This window comes from Nasonia vitripennis, chromosome 4 (genome assembly GCF_009193385.2).
Source record: "Nasonia vitripennis strain AsymCx chromosome 4, Nvit_psr_1.1, whole genome shotgun sequence".
NCBI classification, from domain to species: domain Eukaryota; kingdom Metazoa; phylum Arthropoda; class Insecta; order Hymenoptera; family Pteromalidae; genus Nasonia; species Nasonia vitripennis.
Window position 1 is genome coordinate 23812162 of NC_045760.1, and position 18207 is coordinate 23830368.

The 18207-nt window shown below is 38.3% G+C and overlaps 2 protein-coding genes across 3 annotated transcripts in view; both read right to left on the reverse strand.

The window, feature by feature from the left end:
* The window catches only part of LOC100117161 (NEDD8-activating enzyme E1 catalytic subunit), a 142037-nt gene that overhangs the window by 115351 nt on the left and 8479 nt on the right, over nt 1-18207 (reverse strand). The window lies entirely within an intron of this gene.
* LOC107982123 lies at nt 7269-11166 on the reverse strand. Its single transcript, XM_016989602.3, has 2 exons — nt 9200-11166; nt 7269-8512 (listed from the first exon to the last, which is right to left on the reverse strand). The coding sequence occupies exons 1-2, from the start codon at nt 9764-9766 to the stop codon at nt 8399-8401; spliced, it is 681 nt and encodes a 226-aa protein (XP_016845091.1). The 5' UTR covers nt 9767-11166; the 3' UTR covers nt 7269-8398.

Sequence of the window (18207 nt, forward strand, 5' to 3'; positions counted from 1 at the left end):
CAGAGGTGGATTCTTGAGAGGTCATGGTCGAGACAGAGGACAAGGTCAACCCAGGGGTAAATCTTCAGCGGAACATCACGACGACAATAACTCATCCGAAGCATGGCTAACACAGGTCTTGAATCCAGAAGTAAATCAGGTAACTGCGTTAGAAAATAATAGCGAAAATTAAGGTCAAATAAATTAGATATTAGATAGCGGTTGTGCAAATCACATTTTAAATAATGACAAATACTTTGATAAATTCGTAAATTTGAATAATTTTATTGAAGTCAAATTACCCGATAAATTTGAAAGCTACTAAAATTGGAAGTATAACATTACTTTTCAAAAACTATTACAATCAAAAACAAGTAGATCTAAAAAATGTTTATTATGTTGAAGGAATCAGACAAAATATATTAAGTTTATTTAAAGTCACAGAAAATTGCACAGTAGTAGCTAAAAATAAAAATGCAAAAATCTACAAAGTCGCAAATAAAAATAACTTATATTTCATGAAAAGTTTTGTAATTCAAAAAGATAAAAAATCTATGTATGTGAATTCAGTAAAATTAACTCACAAAGAGAAATGGCATAGGGCACTCGGTCACGTAAACTTTTAATCATTGTCGAAACTAGTAAATAATAAATTAGTTGAGGGTTTGCCAGAAAAAATCAAAGTATGGAAATGAAATGTGCAAACTACATTGAAAGTAAAATGGCTAATATGCTTTTTGAAAATAACAGAACAAAAACAACTGCAATTTTAAGACTCATTCATTCAGATTTAAATGGTTCACATAATACAATCGGTTACGGTAGAGAGAAATATTTTGTAACATTTGTTAATGACTATAGTAAGTGTACTAGAATTTTTTGCATTAAAAACAAATCGGAAACAGCCAGTTGTACGAAAGAACATGTAAATTTAGTAGAGAATAAATTCCATAAAAAGGTGAAAAAGTTGCAATGTGATGATGGTAAAGAATATTTAAACCGTGAGATTTATGATTTTGTAAAGTCTAAAGGAATAGAACTAGTAACATGCCCACCGTACGTCCATGAACTAAATGGAGTAGCGGAAAGATACAATAGATTCGCAATAGATATAGGTAGATGCTTGATGCGAGAAGCTAAAATACACAGACGGTATTGGCCAGAAGTTATGAAAACAGTTGCCTAATATGTTCTGATCAATCTAAAGAACCGTACGATTGCAAATACAGCGGAGAATAAAACTCCATATGAAATATTTTTTGGTAAAAAACCTAATAAAAAATTATAAAAGTCGAGTCGTTGTAAGAGTTCCAGAAGCATTGCGAAAAAGTAAATGGGATGATAAAGCCCAATTAAGTGTATTAGTAGGCTATGTAGAAAATGGTTAGAAAGTTCTAGTCAACGGTAGAGTTATTCATGCTAGACATGTACAAGTAGTTAAAGAAAATACTAAAATCATTTGTTTAGAAAAATGTGATGATGAAAAAGATCGAGATTTGGAAAATAGCAAATCTATAAATATAGAAAGTGAAATACTGCAAAACGAATCTAAAATCGATGATACTGATATAGATCAAAACGAACTAAATCATTTACCTTCTACTTCTACTTTCGAGTTAAGTAGAGGTAACGAATCTAATGTCGAAAATATTCCGAGTAATCCTGAAATTGATAATGATACGAATGACAAGCAAAATCTAAGTAGACACAGTTTAAATGTGAAAAGAAAATCTGAAAGAAAGAAAAGTCCTGTAAATAGATATGGAAACCCTGTAACTCATTTCATTTATGTAAATCACATTGATGCAAATGTACTGAATACATTTGAGGAGGCGTTAAACTCAAATGAATATAAATATTGGAAAATTGCGATGGACTCCGAAATAAATAGTCTAAAGAAAAATAATACTTGGCAAATCGTTGAAAGACCAAAAGATAAAAAGATCATTGATGTTAAATGGGTTTTTAAAAGGAAAAACAATAATGTATATAAAGCGAGACTAGTTGCGAGAGGTTTCCAACAAAAAGAATACATTGATAATGTTTCTTCAGCAGTAGGTAAAATGCAAACTTTGAAAATTGTATTGTCAGACAGCTGTAAAAATAATTTACACATAGAACAAATGGATGTTGAAACAGCCTTTCTAAATGGCTATGTTAAAACAGAAGTATATATCAATGAACTTATCCAATCCAATGAAAATAAATCAATATATAGGTATAGATATAAACTATAGTGATGATAGAAGTAAAATGACATTAAGTCAAACAAAGTATATTGAATCTTTAGCTGCAAAATACAATCTAGAAAATGCAAAATTATATGATACTTCAATGGTGACTGATCCAAAATTAGATCAAGCTAGTCAAATAGATGAACGAATAAAGTACAGAACCTTGATAGGAGAATTGCTATATATAAGCTCAGGCACAAGGCCAGATATATCATACGATATATCATATAGCGTAAATTATTTAAGTCGATATCAAAGTTGCTATGATCAAATTCACGATAAGTATGCGATGTAAGTCTTAAAATATTTGTACAAGACTAAAGGCTTGAAACTAACAAATTGTGATAATATAAATAGCGAAATACTAGATTGTATGGTAGATTCCAATTTTGCAGGTGATAATGTAGACAGAAAATCCACAAGTGGATACATAATTAGATTATTTAGTAATGTAATTTTTTGGAAAACCCACAAATAAGGCGCGGTAAAAAAGAGGTTCCCGCATATATTGCGAATTAATCTCTTATGCACATTATTCTCGTACGCTATCCGAAGGTGCAACAGTTGTAGGGTTTGCAGATGACATTGCAGTAGTAGTATTAGCAAAGCAAAAGGAAGAGGTGACGAAAATCGCTAACGAGGCAGTAGATACAATCCACGATTGGCTAAAGCAGACTGGACTTGAGCTTGCTAGCCATAAAACGAAGGCTATCCTTATATCTAGTAGGAAGAAAATATGTTGGTGAACTTCTACGCACGAAAGCTGTCAACAGTTTATAGCCTACCGAACAGTGCCAACCGGACTGTTCGCGATACGAAATGGAACGAGAAGAACTCGAGTGTTACCTTCAGACTAGGGTGACCCCCGAGTCAATGATGACAGCTATGCTAGAGTCGAAGGATGGCTGGTGCACAGTAAACAACTACGTAAGGACAATTCTCAAGAAGGTTATAAATTACGAAGAGAATAGAAGGGAAGGACAAGACGAAACAACTGAGTAAAACTATTGCTAAACGAAAGCCACTAGGTAGTAGATACGAAACGCTCCTCGAACTGATGCAGAGGAACATAGGTTGCAGAGTTGGACTCTCACATCCCTGCTCGATGCAGATGAACGTAGGTATCGGGGTTGAGTCTGTCCAGAGGATGACCGGTCGATGCTGCTCGAAGTAGACGACCGGACGACGCTGCAGGAAGCAGACGGCTGGACGATGCAGAATGAAAAAGACGAGTTTAATCCTAAACCCCTAATCACCTTGGTGGATGGGAATGTATGAAAACGTCAAACATTGAAGGAGAAGCCTACTAGGCTAGTTAACGGGCCCCACGGAAGTATTGTTTAACGATAGTACCTGTGGGGATCCGGTGTCGGAGGGCCACTTGTGCAGAGCTTGCTTTGCCTACGTCATCCTCTCTTAAAAAAGTGATGGGCTTTGTTGTGAAGCATTTATATGAGAATCGGTCGCCTGGTACAAGGATTAAGGAACGCGAATCAGAAATACGGATTTTATTACATAACCCACAAACGCTTCAAACTGTTGGCGCTAAGCAGGCAGCAAAATTTAAATGTTAAGTATGACATGATAAGGAGTGCGCGAAGCGCACTTAAATTTCCTAGTATAGGAAAACACACACACACACATGCCTATATATGGATGGTTCTCTGACAAATCGTGCGCAAAAAAATATTCTTGATGTCACCTGTAAATTTTCAGATCGATTCGATCAATTCTCTTCGAGTTACAAGGGTTCATAGTTAGTTATTTAAGCATTTTTTGCCTATTTTCAATGACTTAGAGCTCTTAAACAACGAATTTTTCACTAAAAATACACTGGATATTTTTTTTGTACAGTATTCTTAGATAGATAGATAGATTAGCATTTATTTTTGCAAGTCAAAAAATATATATGTATCACATATTGTCACAGATTTATCACAGATTCGTTAATTAAGTGTTATTACGCATTATGTACATTTTCTTTACTTATTTACTACTCTATCACGTTACTTAAGAATAAAACATTTGGTCATAAACATTAAAAAATAACAAAATATAAATAAAATAAATAGTTTGACGGTACAATATTTAACGGAGTCACAGAGTGTCGCAGAATCAATGTTCTGACCGACGCTACATTCAATCTTGCGCACGTATATGCGCCTACGCATCATAGCCTCAAAAGATTTAAGCGAAGGGAGATCTCTCACGTTGCGCGGGAGAGAATTCCAGAGGCGCGCACCTGGGCTTTGAAAGAATATAGCCCCGCGTCGGTATGCGCGCTAGGCACCACTAGTTCTTGCGGATCCCTAGCTGAGGTTCTAGAGTGGTTCCTGTCAAAAAGGGCAGCAAGATACGGTGGCTGTCCCATTACAACTGCTTTATAAAGCATCACCGCCGCAAAGAACTCTCTTCTGCCTTCACTGGAACCCAGCCTATCTTCCTCCTATAGGGGGAGATGTGCTCGTATCTTCTAATACCACATGTACCTCACACATGAATTCTGCAATCGCCGAAGTCGTGTGCTTTGTTGACCTGATACGTCAAGGTAGACAAGAGAACAGTAATCCAGGTGCGGGGTCGTAAAAGCGCTTGCCAGCTGCCTACGCAGTTCCTCGGTGGTGTAGGATCTAAAGGATCGAAGTCCAATAAGGGACTTTATTAACCTTTCGGCTAATCGCATCCACCTGCGGTTTCCATGTCATTTTCGAATCCATTACAACACCGAGGTTGGTTACAGTGTCGGCAAAGGGTATGAAGACACCATCCTCGAGCTCAATGCCAGGCAACTTTAAACTTTGCACCTTGTTAATATTACTGTTCGACCCAATAATAATAGTTTTAGTCTTACCGACATTGATGCCAAGTGCGTTCTCAGTTATAGATCGATCGACTGCCACTGAACGCGCAACAGCTGACAGACGGTCCACACGAACTACAGACCTAGAGAAACCCATTCCCATTAGCTTTCGAAGAAGTTTATAGGGCAAGATCATGTCGAACGCCTTACTGAAATCAAACATCAGAAGGATAGTAAGTAGTTGTTTTTTGCTATTAATACCCGCCTTAATGTCCTCTGACAGACTCAGTAGTGCTGTTTGCGTGCTGTGATAACGCCAAAAACTCGTCTGGCATGTATCAAGAAATTTTCCAGGCTCTATGTTGTTATTCAAGGCCTCCGAAATTCTGGTCTATCATAAAGGTCCTGAAGCTCAGCGTTGACCCACGGTGAAACTTTTTTATTTTAGGTTTAAATTTCTTCAAGGGAGCAAGTTTGTCGATGCCAGTCATGATGTTACCACTAAGTGCTTCTAATTTACTGTCTGTGATTATGCCCGGGCAACTGATGGTCGAACAACCGCAGGCTTAGAGAAGAGAAAGAAGCTCCTCGCACCTGATGGATTTAAAATCTCTATAATAGAATGGAATGAGAGTAGGAGATTCCGACTTTGGAGTCCGAATCGTAAAATCAATGATGTTATGCCTACTCGGAAAGGTCGTCATCATGTTGCTCGCATTCAGCACTACTTCATTAACGTCAGTATAGATTACGTCAATCCACGTATCGGAATCCCCCCCGTGGTGCGTCGCGCCATGTTCAACTAGTTTGAGATTTAACTCACAGGCCTAATCCTTAACAAAATTCGCATCATGAGACGTCGACAACATAGTTGCATTTAGATCCCCCATGACTATACGATGTTTATAGTCTTCCGCATACAATTTTAATTTATCAACCAGGTAAGAGTTGATCGTTAAAAAAATACCCGGTGGTCTATAGATAACGGTGACAAAGATGGGGGGCATGCGGACCTTTTGAATTTTACACACAAGGTACTCTGGAATCCCGGGTTTACTACCATCGCCCTTTACCTGAGCAAATACATATATACGCTCAGCCCGAAACGCGATTCAGCCGCGCCAAAGAGATGGTAGAAGGGACGAGCAGTTGCCAGGAACTGACGAAACATCTCCATGTGCCTGTTCAGCGAGGTAGCGTTAATAAATCGCGTCCTCAACCCATCACACTCTGCTCCTCTCACCTTTACTCTGTCTAGTCAATTTTTCTTGTTTTCTTTGTCAAGCGATGCTGTGTACGGTGCAGTCCCAGTGATCGCATTACCGTTATGTACCACTGTCACATTATTTACAAGATTGTCATTACTCGTCGTACAAGAATATGATGCAGCGATGGCTTGCAAGTCAGTTGCCGTTTGAAAGTAATGTGACATCTCCCCATCCCGCATTTTTACCAAGAAACGACTGCCTCTATGCCAGACGTACGACGGTGTGTGTGTGTATGTGAGTGTGTGCGTGGGTGGGTGTGTGAGTGCGCGCGCGTATGTGTGCGCGTGTGTATGTGATAAACAGCGTAATAGGGGTTTATGGTGCCTCAACGGGTTTATGGGCACCATAAACCTCATGTACATAGGGGTTTATGGTACATAGGATAGAGTCAATTTAATCAGAGTCAGAGTCATAGAGTATGATTGCTTTAGGACAACTCTCAGCAAAGGGACTCAGGCCCCCTACTACGAAATATATATATATATATATATATATATATATATATATATATATATATATATATATATATATATCACATATGGCACAGCTTCAGCACTCTTTTCAGCAACTCGCGCACTACAGCAGCTAGCCAAAGACGACGGAGACAAATATCCGTTAGCCAAAAAAGACATAGTAAACGATGTCTATATAGACAACTTCTTAAGTAGAGCATCAACAGATCAAGAAGCGAGATCTGAGTTGCGAGATCAATTAATTGCGCTAACCAAGTGCGGAGGCATGAATCCCCGACAATGGTCTTTAAACTCAGAGCAAATCTTATATTGGGGCGCACAGTAAAATGAAATAAATTATAAAGTAAAAGCAAACATCAACAAAACACAGATTGCAAAAAGAATCATGCCATCGCGAATTGAATAATCGTGGCCTTTTTGTTGGAAGCACATAAAGGCCTAGTTAGAATAAATTGATTTTATTTTAGAATTTTTGGAAAGGAATGAGTGGTTCTATTAATTGCACTACACTAAATTACAGGGAAAAGCCTTTCGGCATAAAAACCCTTTTTATTTTATGATTACACTGAATACACTTAAATTAAGATGAACAGAAAAGAATTAATATTTAATACAAAATATGAAAACGAACAATGCCCGGCGTGACGTCGCGAAGAACAATGGCGCAACGCACACGACAAACACGAGCTCCGCACGCTTCGAATGATAGTCGGTGACTGACGGACAAGCCGCGCGAAAGAGCGAGAGAGTCCCGCTCAAGATGGCGGAGGCAGCAACGCGCGGTGTTACCACCGCGCTAGACTCAGTAGGCACACACACACACACTCATTCGGTGCGCGCGCAGGCGCAAAACGTAATTTGTACACGTTCAATGCTGGATTATCATTAGACAAAATGTTGCGACGCAACATACTGCCGGCCACGGCTGCGAGACTATTTTGAATCACAATGGTTGAGCAGTGTTAGACTTATCTAATAATGAACAGGAACTAAATCTAGTCATGAATATTGACAATCTTTGGATCTGTACAATAGAGCATATGAAGGTTAGTTTCCTTTGGAGGGACTACCTGATTGATTAGACTTAATATCACATTTCGATTGATTAATCTAATATCAGAACGATAATACAATAAGTTAACCTATTAACAACAATTCAACAGAACGAAGGCCATCAGACCCGTTAACGCTTTACTAACTAAATGGTCAGAGTCTCTTATTCAGGGATCTGGTTTACCGGACCAGATATCGCGTCACAAGAGCTGCCTTCCCGGCACGACTCTCGAGCTTCTGGCTGTAGAACTTCCGGATTCTACCCTCTCGCGGGCCAGGCTTAATGATTGCACTTCCAGAATACCAGATGGTTCAACTCTTTTTAGGCAAACCACCGAGCACACGTCTGGGGCAGATTACGCTGGGGAGTATTATTGAGACTCTGACGGGACCGCCGTTCCCTGTTCTACAGGCAATACACATAATCGAGTGATGTTTCGATTGAAGAGTCCTGATGCTGTCTTGATTGTTGCTACCCTAGCAATGCCATCGCTCCCAGGTTGAATCTCGACGACCACGTCCAGCGGTGATCAACTGGATTGTCTTTCCGAGATATGACTACTGTCCCTACTGTCAGGGTAGCAGTAGAATTCAACCATTTTTGACGAACTTGGAGCTCGTGAAGATATTCCTTATGCCATCTTTTCCAGAAATCCTGTCTGGCCTTGGAAATGCGTTGATCAAGAGATAGACGATTATCCGGAACTGAAACAAAATCAGGTTCGGGTAAGAGATTGAATGGACGCCCGATTAATAGATGGGCAGGTGTTATAGCTAAAGCATCGTTCGGGTTAGCCGAATTCGCGTATAATGGTCTAGAATTTAAGACGGCAGCGATCTCTTTTAACAGGGTATCGAGTTGTTCAAATGTGAGAATTTGATCTTTCATCATACGATTGAGATGATGTTTGAAACTTTTAACCGCAGCTTCCCATAATCCACCGAAATGTGGGGAAAGAGGTGGATTGAAATGCCATTCAATGCGTTTGGTTGCAGCGTAATTCTGAATCGCGTCCTTAAATTCGGTTGTCGCATGCAAATCGTAGATTTTTTTTTGGAGTTCGTTGTTCGCTTCTATGAAGTTTGTACCGTTATCAGATCTCATTACTTGCGGTTTGCCGCGAATGCTGATAAATCGACGGAAACACGCTAAGAAACCCTGAGTAGAGAGATCGGATGCAACTTCTATGTGAACAGCTTTAGAGGACATACACACAAAAACACAGCCATATGCTTTAAGAAAACTACGACTCCGATCTTTCTTCTCTTTGATTAAGATTCGGCCAAAGAAATAGCCGTGACTCTAGATGTTAGCAGATCGGCCATTTTAGCATGAGGAAATTTTGGCTTCTGACAAATGCATGGAAAACAGCGATGTATAATGTGTCTAACCTGATTTTTATCGTTCAAGATCCAGAATCGCTCGCGAACAGCATAGAGAGTAGATTGAATCCCACTATGAAGATTTCGATGATGAACATCACGAATGATGAGATCCGAAACATGATGGGCTGATGGAAGTAATATCGGATGTTTTTGATTGAAAGGAAGATTATAATTTTTTAAGCGTCCACCTACTCTGATTAAACCGTCACTATAAAAAAAGGGATTGATTTCATCAAATTTAGTTCGATTTTTAAACGCTCCTGAAGATTTTCCATAAGGCCGTGGATTCTTCGATTGAAGCAGTTTGATTTCTGGAGCAAATTTTTCTTGCTGAATTAAAAGAAGAAGATTACGTTCTGCTTGAGCTATTTCCTCCGGAGAAAGATACCGAATACCTTTCGATGATCTGCTAGATGTAGAGACATCCCCAGTTAGCAAATTTCCCTTTCTCCATCGAAGAATATAACCGATTGAACGAACCAAACAACCGTAATCGGAAAATCCAGAATATATGTAACTCCCTGTGAGAGCGGTAACTAAAACAACTCCTTCCTTAAAACCTGGAGATGACATAGGTGTACAAGGTCATTTGTCGTCGGACAAAGTTAACCATTGAGGACCTGATGTCCAAAGAAGATTCTTTAGAAGATCATGAGGTAACTGCCCTCGAGACGGCGCATCAGCTGGATTATCTCCCTTGTTCGCTTTGAGAAGGATCCTCTATCTGGCGCAATTTGTTAATCGTATTTTGTAAGAAAGTGAAAAATTCTTCTAAGGCAGGCAGTTTATCGCCAGATAGACGATCCACCCATCTTGATTTTACACTATTCGGCAAACTACGTTCTAATAAGTAAACTGATGCCGCGTCGGGAATCTGGACATCTAACGTTTCTAATACCTTGAGATGTTGACGCATCGTATACACCAGACTAGCTAAAGGCTTGTATTTAACTTCTGTGACCTTAGGTAGGGCGAAAATCATAGTCATGTGTTCGTTAACGATAATACGCTTCTGATCGTACGCCTTGCACAAAGTGTCCCAAGCGAGGGAGTAATTTACATCACTGATTTCAAATTCCTCTATTATCTGTGCAGCGAGCCCCTGTACGGCATTACTAAGCTGAGAATGCTTCACGTAATTCGAGATTTCCGTGCGATTGTGAACTACCGATTGGAAGTTATTTTTCCATGCATTCCACTTGTCGTGGCTACCATCGAATTTACGCACATCTACAATGGGAAGTTTCGGCAAATCTTGCCTCTCAATGTAAGTGACACTGGAAGAGTTTAACGAAGTAGAGTTCGCAAGAGGAGATGGTGATTTTAACTGTTGCACCTGTGCGGAAAGTGAATAAAACTTGGATATTATATTTGCAAATGCGGCTACACGCGAGCTATCAGGATTCATATGCGTAATTCTTGGTGATTCGTGAGATAAGCATTGAATAGCTTCTGAACCTGTTTCAGACGGCATTCCGCGTTAAGCGCATCAGTAGGGTTTTGTACTAAGAAATCCTGCAAATCGCTGGTGGAATCTTCCAAGGCGAGACTCTTAAGTTCGATATATTGTGCACGTTTTTCCGCGCTTTCACTCATTTTGAAACGTTAATTAAGTATTCCTTATAAAATCTCTAAATCGAGTCCAACCTTGAACAGCTCCATCAACGTCGTAATTAATCACGAATGAATGAATGACTCTGAATAAGCTAGAACCTAGTAAGTCCCATATTGCGATTGCAAAAATAAAGAACACTCTTAATCGGTTAGATTTTATTTGAATGAAATTATGACGCAGTAGAACTTGTTTTTTATGAAACGAAAACTAAATGCAAAAAAACCAATAAAACGCACTAGAATTTATCACGCCTAAAGATTCTAAAAAAATTGAACTGAACCGTGAATATTAAAATTAATACACACTTATAGATCTAGTTGCGAAATAAACGCTTGAGTGGAAAGTCACTTTAATTGTTACAAGTTGACACACAAAAAATAATCAAGCATCTATCATGCGAGCAAACTAAATTCACTTATCTTGCTTTCGTGGAAGCGAAGTCGCCCGTCGGCCGCGTGGTGAGTCCCCTTGATCGGAAGCGATGGCAAGGCGTGAAGTGGAATGGCCGAATCCCGCGCGCTGCCGTGGGGCACTACGTGATCCAGCGCCGCAAGAGTCGCCCTTGTCTCCTGACTCGAATTCGACATTACTCTAAATTTATTGTCTATATATTGAAAAACAGAATCATTTCTTCGTAGATATCGTTGATATTTATTCGTGGAATAACGACAACCTTTGTAAATAACTTTAGTGAATTGTTTGAGCTCAGCTATTGCATTCACATCGATTACTTTTTGAAGGCATTCAAATGTTGACTTTGATAAAACACATTTTTTACCTACTCCTATCATAGTACAATCGTTGACTTTGCATACATTTTTCAATCTATCATTGTATAAATTATCACAAAATTCTCTGACCCTATTACAAATTAAACGATTATTTTGTCGCAAAAGTGAAAGTTGCTGATATATAAGTAATCTATAAATAACCTGCTGTGCTATGCGGTGGTTAAATTTTTTCAGTTTCAACTATTTGTTATTCTCATTTTCATATGTAAAAGCACTTGCAGTATGTAAAGGACCCCAGTATTTTACAGATTCTACTTAATGCAGTAGCAAGTAAACGTTATAATTCATGAATTTTCTTCCATGCAGCTTTTCAAAATTGACAACAAAAATTATTATCAAAACTCGAGCCTTCTCTACTATTTTAGAATCGATAGAATCAACAAGTAAAATGTTCATAGCACACACAAACATGCATAAATTATCGTAATATTGCCACCTTTCTAAAGAAGCTTTGTAATAGTGACTAGCGTGATTTACCTTGCTCCTAACATTTCTCGATTAAATTATATATTGCAATAGTGATAAAGTTTTGTTAAAATCTTTTTTTCTAATGTCAATACCTAATAGGGGGTGGAGGTAAAAATTTTGAATAACAAAGATTTAAAACGTGAAAATTACGCATTGATTTATAATGGAAGGTAACATTTTGAAACTGAAAATATTAAAAAACTATGATAGTTAAAAAAAATAAATTCTAAATTGAAAACAAAAATACTTGTTATTTTCTATTTCATAATATTTCAATTAAACATTTTCGTTTAGGAAATTGTTTAATTTCATAATTTCAGTTCTAAAATGTTTGTCTTTCATGCTTTCATTATTTAGTTTTAATTTTTCTGAATTTTTACCGCCAAGTTAAATTGATTATTCAATCACTAATAATTAACAAAATGAAGACGCTAAAATTTTTGTAAACAAATAGAGAAATATGGTGTCTTATTATTATCTAGTAAGCAGAAATTTTGATAGTATTAAAAAAGTTATTTATGTATATAGTTATTAACTCTGGCGAGAACATTGACATAATTTTGTTATGTATCAAAATTTTATAGTTTGCTATGTTAATTTGTCACTGTCGATTTGACATTTGTTCAAAAAAGAGGTAAAAAAAATGTATGTTGCAAATCAAGTAAACCAATTAATAAGTGCAGAAATACTTGATGAAAATGAAAATGAAAAGTAGTTTATTTGCTGTTGTACAACAATTTATAATACATGGACCATGTAGTAATTATAATGTCAACTTGGCATGTATAATTAATGATAAAAAAATATGTTCGAAAAAGTTTCATAAAGCATCTTATGATGAAACTAAATTTAATACAACTGGTAAGCCGATTTACCGACGAAGAAATGACAATAAACAAATAATGTTTAAAATGAAAATAAGAAAATACAAGTAGACAATACATTAATTTTTTCATATAACCATTTTCATACAACATAAAAATTTAATTGTCACATTAATGTTGAAGTGTACTCAACTGTATACTGCGTTAAATAAATAAATAAATAAATAAATAAATAAATTAATATATATATATATATATATATATATATAAAAGAAAGGCTTCAACATTATTAACAGCTTATGAATAATACTTTTTAAACTTTTCAAAATTTATATTTATTATTAATTGATTAATTTCCAATTCGCCCCTTAGGAGTAATTCAGCAAATATACATTCTGGTCACTTCCTGTTCATTTTCGGTATATTTCCGATTCATTGCCGGTTATTTTCGGTCACTTTCATTTCACTTCCGGTCGACTTTCGGTCAACTTCTTCTGGTTCACCCCAACCCCTAAGGAACAGTAGTTTTGGGGATGAAGTGAACTTATATACGGAGACTACCATGATCCACTAGACACATTTTAATATAATAAAGGATTTTTGGAGTTTGTGTAAAAACATGTTGGAAGGGTGTTTTGATGCATTTTAAGTCGAAAAATAGTGTTTTTGGAAAATATCGGTATTGTAACGAGGGCTGCGATTTTGGATCTCGCGCGCTCGTATGTCGCACGATTGGAATTCAGAGTATAGCAGATGACGTCAGCGGAGGCACTGACAGGCTGCGAGGAGCGAACGCAGTTCAGACTCGTTCACGTTTCGGCCGGAGTAACATCGAAACACTACGTGAAAACCGTCGAGATTCCGCGAACCGCTGACCCGCACCGGCGCATAAGTGTGTGTCCCGAGCTTCGTGTACCTGGAGGGACGCCTCTAGACTTACCCCAGCCCACACTACTCCCAGCGCCGTCAACGTACGTGAGGACGAGCAGCGGAGCTTTTCGGAAAGCGTCCGAGTAAGTAGGGAAACTCTCTAGATATCCGGGACGAAGCCATCGAAGGCCGAGATCCGTCGCCACCGAATCATCGGCCCGGCTTCACCTGAGACACCGTGCACATCCTTCTTGCAATCGTGCGCACTAACGTCGCATTTATAAGATCATTTCAATTTAGTATCCACTATTAGAATCTTGACAATATACTTTTGCTTTGTTAAACCTACACTCGAGTGCTTATTCTTTTGCTCCTTTCCCGATTTTCCTGACTGACCGATCACCCACGGATACGCGAAGGAAAGCGTGGTGCTCCGGGCGCACCACGCATTTGTACCGAGCATTCGACAGGCCAACGCACAGGTGATAGCGCTGCACCAGCGGCTAACGTCTGCTCGCTATCGCCGGGCCATCACCGAGGGATCGCTGATCGGGAATATACCTCCTGAAGGTGACGTGCGGCATCTTTGCGGCCGCTCGGTAAGCTGTCGAATAGCCCCGTTACAGTATGTATGCATGTGTGTGTGTGTACGCGCGCGTGTGTATACGCCTGTACCTCAGCTTCCACTAAGTGGATTTTATGCCACCAAGTTTTATTTTCTTTATTTTTACTGCAACATGGTGAGAATAAAATTCGTTTTTAGATTTTGTTGGCGCATTTTTTATAGCGAATTTGTAGTTTTAAGAGTTCAGTTTTTTTCTGATAAAGTTATTGAAAAACTGAATAAAAGTAAATTGCTTGATGTACTTGAAAGAAAATTAAATCTAAAAAAAATTAACTCTTAAAAAAGTAAAAGGTTAGGCCAGTTTGATATATTCCGCAACAAAATTACAGATAGAAAAGAACTGAGATCAATCAAACAAAGTCAAGTTTATTATATTTAATCGTAATGAAGCAAAGAACAACTCTCAAGATAATTACTACGTAACTTGCCATGCCCGTTGCATTGTACTTATAGTGTTTGTATGACGTTCTAATATATATAAAAAGAAAATTTAGTTGTTCACCAGTAAACAAAATGAAACGGGCATGGCAAGTGACGTAGTAATTATCTTGAGAGTTGTTCTTTGCTTCATTACGATTAAATATAATAAACTTGACTTTGTTTGATTGATCTCAGTTCTTTTCTATGTGTAATTTTGTTGCGGAATATATCAAACTCGCCCAACCTTTTACTTTTTTAAAAGTTAATTTTTTTTAGAAATTTCAATCCTTTTTTTAAAATTGTTTAGAGTATTTCATATTCAAAGTCGTAAAAATAAAATATAAGTATCTTTAGCACCATTCGACCACAGCTTTTTTGTAACATTTTTATTACTAAGATGAAATCACTGATTGTTCTAATATACATCAGACCTCGTCATCGGCCACCCTGTACACCTAGATGCCGCCCTTAAATGATTTTTACACCTGGACACTGAAAACCACGGAGCGCGCCACCTAGACCTTGTCATCGGCTACCCTGGCAAGCTAGTTACTGTTACAGCTCCGGAAAGCAGAGTATGCACTGGCAACCTCTTAATTAAAATTTCGTAATATGTTATTATATTTTCTTGAGAAAGCAATTCTCATCTGTATATAGCTTTGCGGCCAACTTCACGATCCTAACACTTCTTGCGGCCAACTTAACGGTCCTTTCACATTTCGGGCTGAAGAAGAAAAACGTAATTTTAGCATTTGTGGATTATACACTCACATATTATAAAAATAAGCAGCCTTTTCACTAATATTTTTGTTAGAAATCATAGTTTAGCTCAGAAAACATACCAATAAGCCAAAATATCTTACGAACAGTAACAATAAGCATTTTTTCTGTATCATGAAAAATCCGAACACCAATCTAGAAGTAAATAATGTCACGGGCGCCGCGGCTTCGTCTGCTTCTCAAACTCGTCTTCGTGGCGCTACCGCGCCACTTGATTACTTATCTTTTCACCACGGAGAATTTATATCAAGTGGCGCGGTAGCGCCACGAAGGCGAGTTTGAGAAAACTTTGAAAATACTTTTAAGAAAAACGATACTTTCCATAATTGTTTCTAAGTAATTTTTATATATTATTACATTCGTGTGCTAATCAGTGATTTTTAATAGAAGTTGTCAAAAAAGGCTGTCATTTATATAATATAAACAATCTTGTATATGATTTGCTCAAATCATTATCTTTTTCTCCAGTGTGAAAGGACGGTGGAGTTATGACAGGGAATTGCTTTTTCACCTTTTTTACATATCCTCACATTCCTCATATCATTGCGGGGTTAATTACAAAAAATATTACTGCGGCGTCCTATTAAATTAAGAGTTTATATTATAGGTATAAAAATTGTCACGAGACACGAGTCTTGCACATATAAATACACATGAAGACGGCCGTAATAAACATAACATGCGCAACGAGCGAATACACACGACGCGAAATGGGCGCGCGCGCGCAACATTCACAAGGCGAGTCCGCACGAAGCGAAGCGAGCGCGCGCGCGCAACATTCACAAGGCGAGTCCGCACGAAGCGAAGCGAGCGCGCGCGCGCGCAACATTCACAAGGCGAGTCCGCACGAAGCGAAGCGAGCGCGCGCGCGTAACAACCGCGAGGCGAGTCCGCACGAGCGCGGAGCGCGACAGCCGACGAACAGTTTAGCAACGACGCGCCAGGTGGCGCGAGCGGCGTACGCGCTCATACGTATCCGCACCGCGCGCCTTTATAAGGCGGACAGCGCAACACGGTAGAGAGTTCTGCTCGAGCTCCACTCCAGGTAGCATCGTTCGCACACGTTGCTACAGGGAACAGCGAGAGATAGATCTGCGCCGACGAAGTCGTCTCGTGAGCACGCGTGACGATTTGGTAGACGAACCGAAACTCGTATCTCCGAACCCCGAAACTCCGAATTGTCGTTGTGAGAACACGAGGCAACCCGGTGCCACCGTAAAAATCCTAACCAACAAAGCCAGCCTTACGCCGACATCTCACGACTCGCTTTATCTCTGTGCGCACACAGGATAAAGAGAGGAACGAGACGAGCGACGAAGATTTGTGAAGCCGTGCGCACACGACTTCATAAATCCGAGGGATAACCTCAAAATCCCGTTACACTATCCTGGCCGCTACTGTGCGCACACGACTCCACCGGACCGAATAAAATCCTAACCTTCAAACCCATCACCGATCCGCCATACCGTCACCGTACCGAAACACCGTAGCCGTAACCACCGACTCATTGTTATAGCGAAGTCGCGTAGATATTTTCGTAAATTGTTAACAGCGCTAGTTTAAACAATTCCATTTGTAAAGGCGAAATATTCTTAACCAAGCACATAATTGATTTCTGTTTCAGACGGGATTTAACAACTGATTCTCAATTACTATTATCTACTTAAGGAAATATATTTTGTTAACATTAAAAACATAAGAACAGACTCTTTTATTGCCCCTTTCCCCAATCCAGATCCTGGAACCGACTGACTGTCCAACATCCTGGGGAAAGTTGAACCGTTACAAAATCATTCAAGAGCGGTGTCTAGGTGTACAAGGTTGCCGGTGATGAGGTCTAGGTAGTTCGCCCCGTGATTTTTATTGCCTAGGTGTAAAAATCATTTGAACGCGGTGTCTAGGTGGTTTGCACCGTGGTTTTTGGTGTCTAGATATAGAAATAATTCAAAAAGGGTGTATATCAGAACAATTAGTGATAAAAATGTTACAAAAAAGCTGTGGTCAAAGGGTTAATGATGCTTATATTTTATTTTTACGACGTCGAATATGAAAAATTTTTTAAAAATTACAAAAAAGGATTAAAATCTGTAAAAAAAATTAACTTTTGAAAAAGTAAAAGGTTACGTAGTAATTATCTTGAGAGTTGCTCGTTGCTTCATTACGATTAAATATGATACTTGACTTTGTTTGATTGATCTCAGTTCTTTTCTATCTGTAATTTCGTTGCGGAATATATCAAACTTGCCTAGCCTTTTACTTTTTCAAAAGTTAATTTTTTTTTTAGTTATCGTTAGTCGTTCTTTTATTATACACCATAAAGTGAAATTTATGAAACTGTTGTTACTCCAAAACTAAATCTTGAATTTGTATCAAGAATGCCATGATTATTAAAGTTTTTTTAGAACCATATACTACTTTAATTCTAAGGCGTTTCTTGGGGCAGATTTGTAGATAAACATCAAAAACAAACACAAGAATTTCGGATTTAGTTAGCATTATAGATCACTTTGATCCCTTTATTTGGACAGTTTACGAAACCAGTAAGTTTTAAAGATAAGATTTAGATTAAGGTTCAAAGATTTGTTGTCTCTTCCTGTATACTCCGTATAACTGAAAATTAA